Source organism: Hippocampus guttulatus, chromosome 14 (assembly GCF_054856545.1).
Source record: "Hippocampus guttulatus isolate MCC_2025c chromosome 14, RoL_Hgut_1.0, whole genome shotgun sequence".
In the NCBI taxonomy this organism is placed as follows: Eukaryota; Metazoa; Chordata; class Actinopteri; order Syngnathiformes; family Syngnathidae; genus Hippocampus; species Hippocampus guttulatus.
The window spans coordinates 13,829,539-13,848,312 of NC_141274.1; the positions used below are offsets into that span (position 1 = coordinate 13,829,539).

Genomic DNA, 18,774 nt, shown 5'->3' on the forward strand with positions numbered 1-18,774 from the left:
GATCGTTCCTGGTCATAAATCGGACACAGAGCAGAAAGTGGAGGAAACAATATTTGCTTCTAAAATGGAATATTTATCCACCAAATTATTGTTATTTTAGCTGTACATAGTTTATTGGTATCTTTGCATACCAAGAAAAACTACATTCTATCAACCAAATTATTAGTAATGGGGATTTTTTTACTGGTTTGCAGGCTGTTTACAATGGTAAAATATTTATATAAGCTATATTTTTTAATGTTGTCATGTCTTATTGGTTTATGACAATTCACAATGGATTCATGTCTACAAGTCAAACAGGTCGCGCGATAGAGGGCGCTATACAAACCTTTGATGTCGATAGCACTAGAAACTGACGAGATGAAGAAGCGTGTTTTCTTTTTTTTTCCGCCTGTGGTACATGTAAGATGGCTGCTGGTGAGAATAGTGGCAGGCCTCCGTGTCTCAACTTTGTCGGCGCAGGTCCTCTGGGAAACAGCCAACCTAGCAATAGCGTTTTCTCGATGCCGGCATCCAATGGCGGAGTGTTGGGTTCGGCTGGCGGGGCGCAGGGAGCTACTCGACGATCCAACCCGCAGCTGGGCCCTGGCGGTCTAGACGGCAACGGCGTTCTGACCTCCGGAGCTTCACTGACCGCACAGGGCTCTCTTCAGCCGCCGACCTCGGCGAGTGCGGCAGGCTCCGGAGGCATGGATACCCCGGCGTCTAACATGGCAGCTGTCGCGGCGTCGAACGCGACCCCGGCGGCGGCGCCCACCTCCGCTCCGGCTGCCGCGTCCGTGTTGGTGTACCGAGAGCCGGTGTACAACTGGCAGGCGACAAAGAGCACCGTGAAGGAGAGGGTTGCGTTTCTGTTCAACAACGAAGTGCTCAGTGACGTTCACTTCTTGGTGGGCAAAGGAATGGGGGTTCAGAGGATACCCGCACACAGGTCAGATCGGTTTTAACTGCACAAAGCTTCAATGGTGGTGCTTTAATCTGATTAGCTGGCTCTGACTTGTTAGGTTCGTTCTGGCCGTTGGAAGCGCCGTTTTTGATGCTATGTTCAACGGCGGAATGGCGACGACGTCAACGGAAATCGAGCTTCCTGACGTGGAACCAGCCGCCTTTCTGGCACTGTTAAAGTAAGGACAGAGGGTCTGCGTGTTGACTTGTAGAGGGCAGGATATTTTTTTTTTTTTGCCACCAGGGTTGCAGCCGAGCCCCCGCGGTTGACGTCACGCATCTCGCAGTGCACCGAGCCAAACGTAAACAACGCCACTTGGGCAGTATAGTGAACTTCCATCCATCTATTTTCCGATCCGCTTTATCCTCTCCAGGGGTGCGGTGTGTGCTGGAGCTAATCCCAGCTGTCTTCGGGCAGGGGGCGGGGGACACCTTGAACCGATTGCCTGCCAATCGCAGGGCACACAGAGACGAACAACCATCCGCGCTGACACTCACACAATTTAGAGTGTTCCATTAACCTGCCAAGCATGTTTTTGGAATGTGGGAGAAAACCGGAGAACCCGGAAAAAACCCAAGCCGGCACAGGGAGAATGTGCAAAATCCACACAGGGAGACCGGAGGCGAACCCTGCACCTCTTCATTGTGAGGTCGACGCGCTAACCACTGGACTGTCGAGGCGCCACGATAGAGAATTAAATTTTTTTTAAGGTCTTGAAACACACTTTAGGTTGTAACATCGCAGGCGTTCAGCCGAAACCTCCAATGTCACAATTTGGGAATTTCAAGAGTTTTGACAAATCTGTATATTTTTTTAAAAAAAAAAAAAATGGAGGGAAGAGGATTTGGCCCAATGCCAGCGTTATGAAAGACAAATGCAGGATTTTTATGTATGCTGTACATCAGTGAGTTAAAGGTTTAGCCGAGTTAAATCCATTGATACATTTTGACCCTGTCCAGGTTTCTGTACTCTGATGAAGTTCAGATTGGGCCAGAGACCGTGATGACCACACTATATACTGCCAAAAAGTACGCTGTGCCAGCCCTGGAGGCACACTGCGTGGAGTTTCTCAAGAAGAACCTGAGAGCTGACAATGCTTTTATGCTTCTCACACAGGTCAGACACGCCTATCATATGAAACTGATTTTAAATGTTCATGTAAAAGTAAACATTTGTGCTTGCATTGTCCAATTCATGTTGTTTCAAGTAGTGGGGGAAAAAAAACACCTTCTCGGCAGCTTTTGCAATCCAATTCATTTTTTCAAGAATGTCACGTGCGCGCCGTTACGTGCGCTGTTGTTGTCGCGCCTCGTCCACAATGAAGCTGTCCCGACAGCTGGACCCAATTTACTTTTTGGTTAACTTGGCGAGCAGCTCAAATTAAATTGACTTGGTCATTACGGACACGCTTTTTGCGGAGCAAGGCGGCGCATTCCAAAGCAAAGTGCATCACAGCAATCCATCCAAGATGGGATGAAGGCATGGAATAGGTGGGAGGTGTACCTTGAATTACGGCTCACGCGCGTACATTCTTGTATTCTTGTTTCAGGCACGCCTGTTTGATGAGCCTCAGCTTGCCAGCCTCTGTCTAGAAAACATCGATAAGAACACGGGGGATGCTCTCGCCGCCGAAGGCTTCACAGACGTCGACCTCGGTAATTCTCCCGCTTGCCTTTTCATTTTCACATTCGCCGTTGACGTCGCGTCGCATCTGATGACGAGTTGATCTCCTTTTAGATACGCTGGTCGCCGTGTTGGAGAGGGACACTTTGGGTGTGCGGGAGGTACGTTTGTTTGGTGCTGCAGTGCGTTGGGCGGAAGCGGAGGCCCACCGGCAGCAATTGCAGCCCACCCCGGAGAACAAGCGCAAAGTGCTGGGCAAGGCGCTCACACTTATCCGCTTCCCTCTCATGACCATCGAAGAGTTTGCAGCAGGTGAATTGACACGTAGCAAAAACTCCCCCCTTAGTACACTTTACGATTCCTGTAAAGCGCACAGGCGAAACGCCATTCACCCGTCCGCGTGTTTTGCTTCATCAGGACCGGCGCAGTCCAGCATACTGACTGATCGAGAGGTGGTGAGTCTCTTCCTCCACTTCACAGTGAACCCTAAACCGCGCGTGGACTTCATCGATCGGCCACGCTGCTGCCTCCGTGGGAAGGAGTGCAGCATCACGCGCTTTGGACAGGTGGAGAGTCGCTGGGGCTACAGTGGGACAAGCGACCGCATACGGTAAGCCACCAAGCGCTGAAACCGTTTAAGACTGCTTCCCATGTGACTCGCATACGGCGGTACATTTTCTTGGGACTACACTGCCAAAGATTATTGGCAAAGCACTACTTTTATTGAAATAAAGTTCCTCACGTGACTTCAACATTGTTGCTCGATACCAAAATGCCACAATACTGTTTTTTTCTAAAAGCCTTATCTCAAAACAGTGAAGAGCTAAGAATCTCAGCAAATATTGGACAACCCCCCCCCCCCCCCCCCCAAAAAAAAGAAATAATCAGCGAATAGGAGAAGCAGTGAGTTGAGAATGCGTGGGAGAACACCGTAAATTGTGTTCCAAGCTCGCTCTTGTCTTCAGCTCATAATATGATGATCATGTTTCTAGATTCTCAGTAAACCGGAGGATATTTGTGGTTGGGTTCGGCCTTTACGGCTCGATACACGGGCCGACGGACTACCAAGTCAACATTCAGGTATGATCCGGAGGCGCACTCGTTTGTTTTTCTGTATTCGGCAATGTCTGCTGTCCTGATTCTCTCCGTGTAGATTATTCACACGGACAGTAACACTGTGCTGGGCCAGAATGAAACGGGCTTCAGCTGCGACGGCTCAGCCAACACCTTCCGAGTCATGTTCAAAGAACCTGTGGAGATTCTCCCCAATGTTAACTACACCGCCTGTGCTACACTCAAGGCCTGTATCCAATCATTTTTTTTAACCCATTCATGCACCTTGGATTTTTTTTGGGGGGGGGGGGTAATGTATTTGATTTTTGGGGTTATTCAAATGTTTCAAGTACACAGACTGCATAGGTTTGACTATTTTCAACCACCTTTTAAGTGCGAAAATTCATTACTTTGCATGCCAGGCCAATCGCAAAAAGATTATTGTACGGTAAACTTGCCAGATATTAGGGGTGAAGAATTTCACTTATACAGCATGGGAGAAGGTCTCAGCTAGTCTCATTAAACACTTGGCTGGAGAAGCGTTATCAAGCTCATTATCTGGGGGAGTGGGGGGGGGGGCGCAGACATGGAACAATAACCTGCTTCATTTTGGAATTGAGAATTTCAGTCGTGGGAGTCGCGCCTCCACCGGTCACCGTCACAGTAAACACTCGCTGCAGAATCGTTATCAAGCTCATTATCTGGCGGGGCGCTGACGTGAAATCAACAGCCCCCCGTGTTCCACTACGCGTGGATGAACGTGGTGTACTTGTGCGTGCGCGTCTCTGTCCTACCAATTGGCTGTTGGGGAAAAAAAATGTGGTGTTCAATTACAGAATCTGAAATCGACTCCCAAGACTATGTGGTCGTGGTTACTCACCCCCTCCTTCTCACTCTCATCCCTCTCTTACAGGGCCCAGACTCTCATTACGGGACTAAGGGAATGCGAAAGATCACACACGAGTCATCAACAACCGGCACCAAGACCTGCTTCACCTTCTGCTACGCGGCGGGTAACAATAACGGCACTTCGGTCGAGGACGGACAGATTCCCGAGGTCATCTTCTACACATAGTCACCTCTGACATTTGCGGTGATGTTCCATCAAATGTGACAGCCGAGGAAAGCAGCTCCCTTGGGTGGGGCTGGGTGTCAGGGTGGGGGGGGGGGGGTCTACATCTAGGGGCTCATCTGTCATAATTCTGTTCCCTCCATACGGTGCGCTACGGTTGGTCGCATTGGAAGACAAATAGCCACAATATTGTGTGTAGTATGTCTCTCTCTCTCTTCTTCCATCTTTCCGAAACTGATGTGACTGTTCGTGACTCCACAGCGGAACAAAAAGTAAAAGGAAAGGGTGTACCTGCTGAAATTATGAGCGGCATGAATATCTCCGCTGTGGTTTGCCACCAAGAGCTTGACACCGTATGTCACCCTCAGCCAGCATTTCTCAACTACCAAGTCAGCGGGTAGCTGTCAGTTCCGCCCATCTGCGGATTTCAAAGGCGTTAGTCAAAGCAAAAACTTCTTGACCTTCACAGTACCGTTCGATAAGTCAACTCGTGAGTTACTGCAGTAAAAACGGTTTGATCTTGTATCTTTGCTTGGTATCTGCCGATATCCAAAAGCTCTCGCACTTTCTTGGCCTTTGCATAGTTGGTTGGTTGATCATTTTTTCAAATATCTTTCTTTTTTTTCCTTTTTAATTTTGTTGTAAATATATGCGCCCGGGTCGTGGAATCGTTTCACAAACCCCGACTGCCACAAAGTTGCTCTGTGTAAAGTCAATCAACGAGACAGAGTCCCCCGGCAGACATCAGCGCAAGGAAAATATTTAAGATTGCAACTGCTTTGGTCAAACTGAAGGCTTTCGGAAATGGATCCCTGCATCACATCAATTGAATCGAAATGAGGCGTGGTCTACAATAGACTATGAAAGTAGATTCATTGGTCATCACGGAGAAGTAAATGCATGCTCCAAATAGCACGCAAATGATCCTCGACGGCTTCGGGAAACGCATTACCGGCAAGAAGCAATAAAGCAAATAGCCTCTTATCTTGAATCAGTTCAATTATTTGCGCAAAAGGTTCCAAGTTCAGAATGAGTTACTATTTCCAGAAGGCAAGTTTTTCTGTATTGAATATATAATACCGCTTCAAAAGTCTTTGCAAATGGTTTTTTTTTTTAAATATAATCAGGCATTTATTAACATTCTCTCTCTCTATATATGTCTTGAAAACACTTGAATAAAGAGTGCGAAAAAATGTGTTCATTAGTCATGAATGAAGGAACTTGAAAGGATACTGGTGCTTAACAGGATCATTTTAGAAACTTCAAAAAAATAAAAGCCACTTCATCTGCAGTAGCATGTTTTATTCGTGAAGATGGAGCGCTTGACCAATTCCGCAATATTCTTGCTTGCAGTCACTTATTACATTATTGCAGCAGTATCACAGTTCACCTTCGAGAGCCGTTGTGTCCGATGAAATGGCAAAACCGGGTCAGGTGGGGGGAAGGGGGGCTGTGCAGAAGACTAACTCAAGGAAGTGATCATCTCACAGTTTTGTTCCAATACTTCCTGGAACCTTTGGTCGAGGCACTTGGTGTGCTGTTGCTGTTAAATTAATAGGGAAGCATCATTGCTCCCAAGTAGCCCGTAACAGCACACACAAAAGCTTTTTTTATTTTATTTTATTTTTTTTTTTGGGGAAGTCGGACTCATTGTGCAAACTTTAAAGCCGGTGCAAAGATTTTTAAAGTGCCCATAAGGTTAAAGAGGAAGTCAACCCCAACACGTTCTTTACCAAAAACATGTTCTAGGCAGCCCCACCCGTGAAGGCGCATAGAACATGACTGTCGAGAAATTTTGGTGGTTGACTTCCCCTTTTAAGGTGAAATGATAAAAGAGTTGGACATTACAATTTGTCCAGGTAGTTGTCCAGAGCGGGGATGCCTTCCTTGAGACCTTTACGCTTCCTAATTTCAGCAACGACTTGGAAGGGTTTGCTGACGGGGTCTTTAGGGTCGCCTTGGAGAATTTGCCAGTGGTCAAACACGCATTGTGGAAAGGCTTGGCCTCCAGTGTTACTGCGCAGGTCAGCGGTGAAACCTTGGAAAGAAATAAGTCACATTTTGGCCACCCAAAATGATTTGAGGGGCCTGCCCCTCGTAAATAGAGATCTACTGTCAATGTTTTGTTTTTTGAGGGGGCAAAGGGGGGGGGGGGCATTGACGCGTTCCCTGACAAAAGCGCTTACCGAAGGATTCGTTGACGGGCAGGTAGGCTTTGACCACAAACATGGGGGTTCCGATCACTTGAGATTCCTCAAACACGTGACCTCGCTTCCTGTTCAGAACACCGTAGATCCCTCCCACCACTGCTTCAGGGCACTGAATGGGGAGAAAAAAGAAATGACAGCATCAAACACCATTTGCGGGGAAAGTCAATGAGAATATTTGTCCCGTGAAATTGTTCGGCTTCCGGTCGTGCAAGATGTTAAGATTCATCGTCCGATCAGATTTCTGCCTGTTTGTTGCCTAATCTGCGCAACGCCTTTGCGAATCAGTTGCGCTGCTGGCCCATCTAACCCTCGGAACATTAATGGGACTGTTTCCTTTGAAGAGGCAAACTTGAATTTGATTGCAGCCACACCTGAATCTCCACCAGGTACACGGGCTCCATGAGGCGAGGCTGAGCAGTGAGCTGGCAGGCGTACAGAACCCTGCGGGCCGTGGGAATGATCTGCCCTCCGCCGCGGTGGATGGCGTCGGCGTGCAGCGTCACGTCGTGGATGTCGAAGCGGACCGCGCGCATGTTCTCCTCACACAGCGCACCCTGTAGAATGAGCACGTTGCTGTCAAGACATTTCGCTTGTGAAAAAAACTTTTTTTTAATTTAAATTAAATTCAATGGATATTGTGTTGCATTTTCTGGTGTCTGCGTGTGTGCCATTGCTACCTGGGAGCAAGATAATGCAGATACACAGATATAAATGGAGAACCGGTAGCAAGATAACTTCGCTGAGGGTAGCGAATATACAGGTGTGAGTATTATGTCTGTTTACATGTGCTGCTCCACCATTGGTGTTCAAAAAAAAAATATTATGAATTTGCGAGTTGCAAATATGTGGGATAATGCTATACTGGGGGTGGGGGGGGGGGCACTGTACACACAATTAATGGATAAATTGGCTTTGCAGTAAATTCACTGATGGCCACCTCTTTAGTCGCCCACTGGAACCCAGCCACCACGCTGTCCTTAATCTCGTTGAGGTACTGGACCCCCTTTGTCACGTCGATGAGTAAGTTGGGCCCGGTTCCATCGGGACCAAAGCACCAGATCTTCCTCGCTTCGGTCACCTCCCACTCATACTTGTCGGCCAGGTAGCGAGCACGAGCCTTCAGCTCCTGACGGGCCGTGACATCTCCTTTCTCAATGTCTTCGGCCAGGCCGTCTGGGAAAGGACGAGACTTCATGAAGAGGCGGTTGTGTTTGTTGGGAGACTTGGAGAGACACATCTGGTCAGATTCCTCTGTCACTGTCTCTCTGTAAGACACGACTGGGTCTGATTTCTGGAAAAAAAAGGAGGGGGGGGGGGAAGAATGTAGATTACAATTCTACGTGTTATACACAGTTTAAATAAAGTTTGTGTCAATGAAAGCGGCATCGTATTATCTTTATTAAGGCAGACACGGATGCGTTGGATCTCATTTGATGATGGGTGTGGATCCCTCACCTTCAGTGGAATGCAGGCATGGTCCTCCTCCAAGTCCTTCAGGCAGATCTCCAGGTGCAGCTCCCCGGCTCCTGCGATGATGTGCTCGCCAGACTCTTCGATGATGCACTGCACCATGGGGTCGGACTTGGCCAGGCGCTTCAGGCCCTCCACCAGCTTGGGTAAGTCGGCCGGGTTCTTGGCCTCCACGGCAACTCTGACAACCGGACTGACGCTGAATTTCATCACCCTCATGTTGTGGGCCTGCGAGGACGCATAGTCGCTGAGCTGAAACATGACTTGGGTTTGTAAGGTAAAAAAAAAAGTAATGGGTGGATTATCTACAGAGTAGACGAAAGACATGCACTCTACAGAGGAACAAATAATGATCAAAGAAAATTATTTCTCATTTCTGTTCTTCCATCTGTGCTTTACTGTGCATTCTTGTTTTAGTCGGTGCATTGTAAAATGTTGCTCCAAATGAAAGCCAAACACGGAGGACTTTATATCTCACCTTTAAACACTCAAGACTGGTCAACCCGTCAAAACGGGATATATTTAATCAAACCAAAGCTCCATCATTTTCTCACATGAAGGTATAAAATGTTTGGTTCTGTTACCGTTGAGGAATTTAGCAAAACATAATGGCTACCTTGCTAGCTAACCTCCGTGCTACAACACACGATCCATTTGGGTTTCAATCACTTTGCCTCGCCCCAAATGGGTGCCTTTAAGAGTTTTTGCCACTTGGAAGTAGATGTGACGTCAGGTCGACGGAAGAAACCATTTGGATTGAACCACTCAGTACTTGTTCAAAAGTGGTGATGGTCCCCGTCTTAACCAGGAACTGGTCGACTCCAACGAGGCCTACGATGTTGCCACATGGAACATCTTCAATCGGCTCCACATATCTTCCCATCATTAGGATGGTCCTAGATAAGAACATGAACAACACATTGAGAAGGTCTTACACCATATTGAAATGTGTTTTTTTTGGGGGGCGGGGGGGGGGGGGGGTGTAAATTTGCTCACCTTTGAATAGGCTTGACATAAAGATCCTCTTTCTTCCCAGGGGTGAAGTTTGGCCCCATGATGCGCACCTTCTGGCCGGTGGACACGCATCCAGAAAACACGCGGCCAAATGCATAAAAGCGACCCTTGTCACTGGTTGGGACCATCTTGGAGATATACATCATCAGGGGACCTTTGGGATCACAATTCTTAACACCTGTAAAATCACAACAGGATGTCAGAATGGACACACGCACGTATCGTAAGGCAGGGGTTGCCCATGTGCGGTCCTCGAGAGCTCCTTATCCAGCCTCGTTATCGCGCTTTGCAAACTGTTTGCTGATGAGCTGACTTCCAAATGGTGGGATGTTTCAATGACTTTTTTCATCAAAATGTTGCTGCAGTTTTGGTACATCCGCTTGGTTTTTGTCGCCCCCCCCCCAAAAACAAAAAACAAAAAAAACAAAACCGTGTGACTCAGCATACTTTTGACAGTCTTTTTTTTTCTTTCTTACACTTCTAGTTAAGCACAGTGAGTATTTTGTCCACGTTTGATGAGTCGCAATCTCCAACTGACCCATGGCAGCTTCATCATCTCCCGGGCCCTCGTAGAGCAGCTCACAGCGGTATTTCTGAGCGGTGACAGGTGAGGGTAGTTGGATGGTGATCATCTGGAGCAGGGCCTCTCCGGCAGGCAGCCAGCGACGCATCACTGCCTTCAGCAGAGGCTTCCCTTCCTTGTCTTTGTCCTCCGAATCCAGCTTGATGTCCAGTTTCTCAATGAGTTTGGCCGTCTCCTCCTTCTTAAAATTCATGATTGCGTCAAACACCTGGATGGAAGCAATTGCAGACGCGGTCTCAATGGGAATTCTTCGGTGCCTTATTTGAATGAGGCCTTTGTGAGGCATTCAGAGAGCAGCTTTTCACCTTAAAGATTGGGTCCAAAACGAACTGGCAAAAAGAGCGAGGATATTTCTGGCCGTCAGCACCTATAGCGGTCTTGGTGAACTTGCCGGTGCTTGGATCAACATATCTGCAAGTCGCACATGAATTATTAAATATAGCGGTGGCTTGAGAAATCATCCACTCATTCATCCATTTTTCTGTATCGTTTCCTGAGAAGTTTTACCTGTCTCCCCACAGTTTCTTCATCATGTCTTCTACTTTCTTGCACCTCTCCGCCGGACTCATCTGAGCTTCGCCTTTGCCAACAAACTTGGCCACATACATCTCAGCAAACTGCTTCAATGTGAAAGCCCAGCCGTGCAGGCCAGAGCCGAAGCCCACTGTACCTATAACAGGGTCAATCTGAGGACAAAAGACAGTTCTTGGTTGAAAATACACGATCGGTGAGGCCAGAATGAGCCACAGGTATAGTGGATTCAGTAAGTGGGTTTTCGTCCGTCCCTTTCATTCAGGGGTGTCAAACTCCTTTTTTTGTCGCAGGACACTTGCTTCCCTTAGAGGGCGGGTGCAAAAGTGTGTTTCAGTCCTCAACTTACCAGGATGTTGCCCATGGGTCCCCCCTCATCCTCTCCATAGGTGGAAATGATGACGTTGACGTTCTCGATGATACGCTGGAAGGTCCCAAACAGCTCATCAGTCTCCAGCTGAAGTTCCAGCAGAGCCCGGTCCATTTTGTTCATCATCAGAACTGGCTTGATGCGCTCTGCGATGGCCTGCCGCAGTACGGTCTCCGTCTGCACGCAAACCCCTGCCAGAGGAAATAAGAGATGAGCCTAACCGGAGGAGATTCACACCGGGGGGATGTTTGAAGGAGATTACCAGAGACACAGTCCACCACCACCAAGGCACCATCGGTCACCCTGAGGGCCGCCGTAACCTCGGACGAGAAGTCAACGTGACCCGGAGAATCGATGAGGTTGATGAGGAAGCCGTTGCCATCTTTGCACTGCTTGATGAAGGCCAAGTCTTTGTCATCGAGCTCATAGTATAAGGAGATGGCCCTGCAAGAACAGGAAAGAATGACGCCACTTCATTTTTATATCTGGTATCAAGTGTAGCCGCCACCACATGGGTCATGTGGAGTCCAAAAGAGCTTGAAGGCAACATACGTCGATTTGATGGTGATGCACCGCTCTTGCTCGTCTTTGCGCGTGTCTGTGAAACGAGTCTCTCCGGCGCGGGATGAAGCGATGATGCCCGCCTTGGATACCAGCGAGTCCGTCAGCGTGGACTTGCCGTGATCCACGTGGGCGATCACGGAAATGTTCCTGATGTTGGACTTCTTGTCCATGATGGCTCGGATCTGGTCCACCGTGAAGTTAACCTGGTGAGACATCCTTAGCTTCACTACAAATGGAAGCGCATGTCATTCCCGGTCTCTTCATTCACGTCCACTAGGTATGCAACCGTTCCAAGTTGAGTTATAAAAAGAAAGTCATTTTGAAACTGAATCTATCAGGCTGGCAATGAGGACTAAGGCAAACGTTGGACTTTGGGATACTGCCAGCACACTTGCTGTCTGAGCAGCCTTAACAATTTGTAGTCAATGCTAACAGGAAATAAATGACTATACTAAGCCATAAATTCACCCAATTCTAACCACTATACATAAACATCCCCACAATGTGTGTTACAAAACATGGGCTGGCGAAGTCAGAGTGTATAATGAGGACGTCATTCATCACTACCCCCCCCCCCCCCCATATATACAGGACTCGCTCTCAATGTTTTATTTTACTACACTGATTATTGTTGTTGTTTTCTCACACGTGCACAATGTCATGTTAAATTATCTCGATTGTAACTTTTTCCTTACAAAAATAATAAGCACTGTCAGGCATGACAATGTAACTGTAAATGTTATCTGCAGTTAGGGATTTGAATCTGCGTGGAATTGGGACGTTTTGGTATAGTCGGCTCATTATATAATTATATACACATAACAAAATGATTTACTTTTGAAATCAGATTGCTTCCAAAAACGCTTGTAATATCGTAATGTTATTTTAAAAAAGACGACAATATGATGACATTATTACAACCAAAATTGAGAATTCTTATCCAAAATTGGGCGTAGTATTTACTAATGTGCAAGTGTCCCGAATTTTGTGGCACAAATAAACGAGGTAAAACGTCCGTATTTAGTCAACACATTAACTTTATTTAGCCCGCATCCCGCGATTAAGTCTCATTTTAACGGGCGAAATTTCATGCGCAGTACATGCAACTTCCTGTATTTATGCAACCGTCTTTTAAATCACGTTACGTGGTTGATGCGAAGCCAGCGTCATCCCTGGATTCAGTTTTGTAATAACATGTTTATTGGATATGACGCCAAGCAACGGCATATAAAAATAATGCTTTGCTATGGTCGTCAGTGCGGAAAGTAGGCCGAGGCTACAAGCCTTGCATCGTTTAATTTTTTAAATCACTGAATCCCACACGCAGGCGCACATATCGCCCCACATTGGCACCCAAGTTCGCCACACACTCCCATGCCCATACATATACACGGGCTCTATACGCGCCTGTAGCGTTCATGCAACAGCAACCTAGAGGTTATTTTTGTAATCTAGCGACTGATGAGCCACGACAGATTGTTAAGTGCGTACATCTTGACAACGCGAGTCGAAACAGACTCACCATGTTGACAATTTGGGTATCTTCGTCACGTTATTGCTTGTGGAACGCCGCGATGGGAAAGTGCGTACGGAGACGCCGCAGTTGAGCCAGGCTGCGCTGAGGCGCTGGATCAGCAGAGGGCGCGAGCGTGCTCCTCTTACGGCAGGCCTGGTTGTGAGGGGAAAAAAAGGCATGTGCGCTGACCAAAAACAGAAACGTCACCCTTTCGTAACACATTTGTTTTTGCTCTAATTTTCATGAGCATATTTCAAATCTACGGAGCCCCTAAGGGGACATGGAAGGAAAAAAAAAAAACTTTGCGAGATCTCGCAAAGTATTCCAAAGTATTGCGAGATCTCGCAAAGTATTCCAAAGTATTGCGAGATCTCGCAATCTTTATTTATTTATTTTAAATGCTCGTTGACGTGCTTCCGGGTCATCGTACGTGTAACCGCAAACAACAATGATGGAGCGTGTTCAACCGTTCGTGAGTTTAATAGAATTTTACTTTGAAATTGGCTTGAAATACAAAGACATTAAATCTGTTCTTGATATTAAGTACGGTTTCCAAATAAGCGAAAGACATTTGAAGCGAGTGTTGAACCAAAGAGGACTATTTCGTCGAAAAACGTTCAATGACTTGGGAGTCCTGGTTGACTTCATTCGCAACCAATTGCAGCATTCCGGACAACTACACGGTTACAGGTGGATGTACAGTAAGTGCAGAGAATATGGACTTCTTGTCAGGAAAGAGGACGTTCGTCTGGTCCTGAAAGAGTTGGATCCGAGAGGAGTGTCGTTAAGGCAAGCAAGACGTCGGAGACGGCGAAACTACTTCTCCAAAGGGCCAAATTTTATATGGCACATGGACTCCTATGACAAACTGAAGCAATTTGGAATTTGTATCAATGGGGCTATTGATGGTTTTTCAAGGAAAATAATGTGGCTCAATGCCTACATAACAAGTAGTGACCCGAAGTTGATTGGAGGTTACTACATCGACGTTGTGCACCGTTTGGGGGGTTGTCCTCGAATCGTTCGAGCTGATCTTGGGACTGAAAATGGTCACGTTAAAGGCCTCCAAAGAATGAGAGACTAAATAAGATCGAGGAAAAAATCTGTACTGGGTGGATCTCCAAGTGTGCTCCAAAACCATGATGAGAGAATGGCACGACTTAAAAATGTTTCTGCTGAAAAGACTCACAATTTTGAGGTTGATGTTTGTAAGAATTTGTCAATGTGAATAAAATGTGTTCCAAATCATTCTTAACAGTTTTTTTAAACACAAGAAACCACCTGCTGTCGAAAGTGAGGAGTGACAATTACGTAGTCATCATTTACAGGCAGGTGAAAATTCAATTGGGATGATGTACAATTATGCAGGAATACTCTTCAGCATCCACGTTGGTTAAGTATTTGTGGATAAAGTCAGCAACCAAGAAAGAATGTTTATTTACACCAATAATGCTTTGACAAACAAACATTTTATATTGTAGATCAAATATGTTGTCCTTATACAGGAAGAAAAACAGCAGATAGTTTTATTATCTTAAAGAGTAGCAGTGAGGGCCTCTCTGAGGTGTAAATACAAGTTCACAGCCTGAAATGGATCTTTTGGTGACATTAGATCGGACTGGGCCATTAAAAAAGCACACAATGAAAATACATCCGGATCACAAGGCATGGTCAAACGAAAGACACACTGGCTTTTGCACAGTTGAACTTGTTCATTTTCAACTGGGGAGAGGAAGTCCCTTGTACCATAAAGTTCAGGTAACGTATACATCACGTTGGGCCGACCACTGGGGACATTTATGTTCTTTGAGGGCCTGATGAGATGGCTGTTCCAAACTAGGGCCGTGTCATCCAACTCATCCTGTTGAAAATAATATACAGACAGATTAAATAAGCGTTGCACAGTCATATCAGCTTTTATGAGCAACACATTTTAGCATGAAGCTGCATTTTTTGTCTCACTCCTCCCCTCTCATGTGTGCCACATCTCACCACTCCCCACTTTTCCTTCACCTTCACCCTGTGATAACACACCATTATCTTCTTTCCTTCTTTCGTGTTCCTGTACACTTTCCCATCAACTCACTCTCATATACAAAAATACACATTTAATTAATGAGTCTATCAGAACGTATGAACTCACCTGAATAAGTCCCATGCAACAAAATTGTAGGGTGTTTTTGTCCAGAAATCCACCATCAAAGAAGCCATTGTCTCTGAGGTCTGTGAAGAGGGATAACCAGAACTCCATGCACTGGCTGCGAAGAAACCACCACCAATATTCAATTCTTTGATTGGCGGTGCTGGCTCCATCCAAGTAACGGTCAAGAGTGCTGCCTGGCGGTATTGGCACCAGGAAACGCTGGAAGCCTTTAACGTGACCATTTTCAGTTACCGTACTTAATATCAAGAACAGATTTAATGTCTTTGTATTTCAAGCCAATTTCAAAGTAAAATTCTATTAAACTCACGAACGGTTGAACACGCTCCATCATTGTTGTTTGCGGTTACACGTACGATGACCCGGAAGCACGTCAACGAGCATTAAAAATAAATAAAGTTTGCGAGATCTCGCAATATTTTGGAAGACTTTGCGAGGTCTCGCAATACTTTGGAAGACTTTGCGAGGTCTCGCAAAGTTTTTTTCCCCTTCCATGTCCCCTTAGGGGCTCCGTACAAATCTATTTTTTGATGTACACAAAAGTTCTATTTATCTCAAGCACTGTTCATAAATCTATCTAAATTTGCTGAGATAATCCATCCACCTCACGCGGGTGTGGCACATCAAGATGCAGATCGGACACTTGTAGATCAAGGTACCACTCATCACAGGTACTTATTAGGAAATGTTTTGCTCGTCAAACTTCGCTGGCACACGTTATTTTCTAACCAATCAGTAAGAGGAGTGAAAAAATTCGAGTATTATTTATTGTCTGATTTGAAATCTGACACCCACCACTGATCTATTCTGAACTGTCGATTCTCTTGAGAGATCAGAACCCTTGAACGTCCGAACTGTTAAGAAAACTAAGTGTGCTAACAACATATTGCCTTCTGGTCATCCTTTGTATGATTTAAAAAATATATATTTGGACAGCAACGTCGGCTTCATGCAAGGGCCTTCAAAAACTTCTCGAACGTGATGGACCTGTCTTGGTTTAAAAAGTGCTGCATTTGCAGACCTCCACCAGGTGAGGGCAGAGCAGGATAGAAATTGTGGCGTGAAAAAGAAGTGCAGAAGCAGTGAGATGAAACCTCTGATGCTGTAAAGGGGATCTCACGAGACCTCGCGAGAACAAGGGGAACTGAAAAACAGTACAACAGAGGATTTTCCTGATGGCACACAATTGAATTTCACATAAAGTGAAGATGTCTTCATCGGCTGAAGCCAGTCAATCAAATCTGAAAATGTCTTCAGTAGCTCGTGCCATTTCTTTCTTTCTCTCTCTCTCTCTCTCTGAAATGTTACAAAATACTTGATTGAGTGATACTATTCAAACAAAGAAAAAGTAGGTATGAGAAAATATGAGCCATTTACTATTTGGGTAACATACAGTGGTGGGGTGGCCATCGGGAATTTCGGGAAAATACGTTAATTTTCCCGAAGGCAGATGTATTTCTGGGCCAATCCCGGACATCGGGGTCAGCTCAATACAATACCAAAAAAAATCTGACATTTTGAATGCAGGTCGTACTGTTTTTTAGGGGGCTGATATTGGCCCGATATCCTATATCAATATGGGATAGGGACAAATACAGACAAACAATGATTTTGCACACATTTTGCAGCATGACGTGCACTTTATGGCTGTTAGTGATAATTCATGCGGTTGCTGGCCTTGGTGTTTATTATTGATATAGCCATTTTTTTTCCTAATTTAACAACTCATTCTGAAGCGTCTGAGGTACTATCTTTGCTGAATCGCTATTCTAAAAACATTTAAGGGCGCACATAGATCCATAAGAAAAATGAAACTGTGCATGCAGCACAAGATCAATTATCTGTTATTCTTGGTATTGAGAGATGTGCTTGGCATGTCCTTCTTAGGTCATATCTGCATGTACTTTGAGACGCTTCACTCTACAGATAGAGAAACAATAAAGATAGTAGAATCTTGTCATTATCCTTATTACAGTACTGATAATAAGTGGATGCATGTAAGTGGATTTTAAATGCAAGCTAATATATTTATGAGTGCCAGTAGACCGAATGATATTAATTAGTTCATTCAGTGGCCACATTAATATAATGAGATCGTCTTTGTGAAAGAGAAATGAAGGCCCCAGTTTTCTTTTAATACTTCTTTGCTTTCAAGTCTTTTTGAACACGAGTTCTCAATGAGAGATGTATTGCAGTGATATAAATTCTGTTCAGACTCGCGTGAGCTGTAAAATCAATGTTACATATCAAAGACTTGGAGTCATTTTTATCTGGTCATCCAAATTCTATAGAAAAAGTCACCCAAGCTGTAAAAACTGCGTTTTTAAAAGCAAGAAAAAAAAGTCATGAAATGTCTTACTTAATTTAGGGTAAATAATCTGCCACTGAACATGAAAATTTAACTTTTGCAAGATTTCACAAATAAATGACAAGAGTAAAGAGGTAGTTGAAATTCTCTGATAGGGTGAATGTACCGGTAATTGTTATAATTATAATAGTCCTACGCGCGTTTTTTTTTTTTCAACAAGCCATCTGGCCTGGTCTTATCTGATGTCCCATAGCATAGCGTGTTGTAAATTGGTGATCGTAGCGTAGAAAAAACAAAACAAAACAAAACAAAACATGCCCCTGGTAAAATATTTCCACATGCTTGTAAACTGTACTGCAACAAGTGCTTATGGCACAGTGCTGTGAAGTTGGTGCATACAATGATATGAGTCGAATTGTCGTGAGCACACATATGTTGCCTGTACACGTTATTGGAGATTTAATTTGGGTTCGATTTTCGGGGGGGGGGGGGTTGCAGTGGTGCACTGTTTGTGTTACTGTGATTTTTCTTTTCTCTAAATGAATTGGGTCACATGACAAGCATCGCTGCATAGGTGGTCTTGAAAACATTTCATTTTTTGAAGACAAGAGGGTGTTCATAGCAGTTTATATATGACAATAGTAACAATATGGGGGAAAATGCTTTAGCATTCAACCAAAGCTCACCAATGGAAACGTGGCACAACACTAATTTGTGCATGGAAACATTCTGATCCTTCTGCTCATCACGCTCAGATGATGATGATACATTTTTGCAAGTGCACATGTTCCTGAGCATCTTATGTAATTCCTGACTTAATTGGGTGTACCCTTAATAAAAGCATGAGACAGATGGCCTTTATTATGGCACTAAAGATAAGGAAAGACATGGTGTGTTCCCTCTGACTGAGAGAAGATTATCGTATACCCGGATAGAAAAGAGAAAACAAAACTGTTGCAGGACTGAGTGAAATTCTAACATATGAACTGTGACTGGGGAGCAGAAGGGAATTTTTGAATGTATTTGGAAAACGATGTGTTTGCTTGAGGACTCAACAGTGTAGTCCACTTGACACAGACTGTAAGAAGACGTAAAGACACTCCAAAGTGAGTTCAGTGATTTGTTTATGAATATGCTGAAAACATGTGAAAGACTGAGAATTGGGTAGTGGGCAAGCTGTTTTTCATCATTTCATTTTTCCAGATGTTTGGAGGTGGGTGGGGGGGGGGGGGGGGTCAAAAATGGTGCCCCAATCACATTTGGCGTCAATCACGTTCCCATCAGTGGCAATCTGGCGCAATCACAAGTTTATTCATATTTATTAGTCACTCCATCGCTACTAATATAGCGTGG

At 45.2% G+C, this 18,774-nt stretch overlaps 3 protein-coding genes and 1 pseudogene across 3 annotated transcripts; 2 read left to right on the forward strand and 2 right to left on the reverse strand.

Moving 5' to 3' along the window:
• The first annotated feature begins 379 nt into the window (after nucleotides 1–379).
• On the forward strand, nucleotides 380–5,891 carry LOC147195236 (BTB/POZ domain-containing protein 2-like). Its single transcript, XM_086128660.1, has 9 exons — nucleotides 380–931; nucleotides 1,005–1,124; nucleotides 1,906–2,062; nucleotides 2,496–2,601; nucleotides 2,684–2,881; nucleotides 2,987–3,179; nucleotides 3,562–3,649; nucleotides 3,723–3,869; nucleotides 4,536–5,891. Exons 1-9 carry the CDS (start codon nucleotides 408–410, stop codon nucleotides 4,695–4,697), a joined length of 1,695 nt encoding a protein of 564 aa, XP_085984786.1. The 5' UTR covers nucleotides 380–407; the 3' UTR covers nucleotides 4,698–5,891.
• An 84-nt stretch (nucleotides 5,892–5,975) lies between these two features.
• On the reverse strand, nucleotides 5,976–13,120 carry LOC147195237 (elongation factor 2b). Its single transcript, XM_086128659.1, has 14 exons — nucleotides 12,959–13,120; nucleotides 11,425–11,639; nucleotides 11,135–11,316; nucleotides 10,852–11,063; nucleotides 10,479–10,657; nucleotides 10,277–10,382; nucleotides 9,927–10,179; nucleotides 9,371–9,566; nucleotides 9,147–9,270; nucleotides 8,360–8,602; nucleotides 7,842–8,195; nucleotides 7,276–7,458; nucleotides 6,881–7,013; nucleotides 5,976–6,732 (listed from the first exon to the last, which is right to left on the reverse strand). The coding sequence occupies exons 1-14, from the start codon at nucleotides 12,959–12,961 to the stop codon at nucleotides 6,539–6,541; spliced, it is 2,577 nt and encodes an 858-aa protein (XP_085984785.1). The 5' UTR covers nucleotides 12,962–13,120; the 3' UTR covers nucleotides 5,976–6,538.
• A 238-nt stretch (nucleotides 13,121–13,358) lies between these two features.
• On the forward strand, nucleotides 13,359–14,200 carry LOC147195238 (uncharacterized; annotated as a pseudogene).
• A 160-nt stretch (nucleotides 14,201–14,360) lies between these two features.
• On the reverse strand, nucleotides 14,361–15,383 carry LOC147195239 (uncharacterized; the record flags this gene model as incomplete). The annotated part of the gene is made up of 2 exons (XM_086129766.1): nucleotides 14,361–14,813; nucleotides 15,096–15,383. Coding segments are annotated over 2 exons (615 nt in total), but the record flags the coding sequence as incomplete, so codon positions are not given.
• Nucleotides 15,384–18,774: the final 3,391 nt, after the last annotated feature.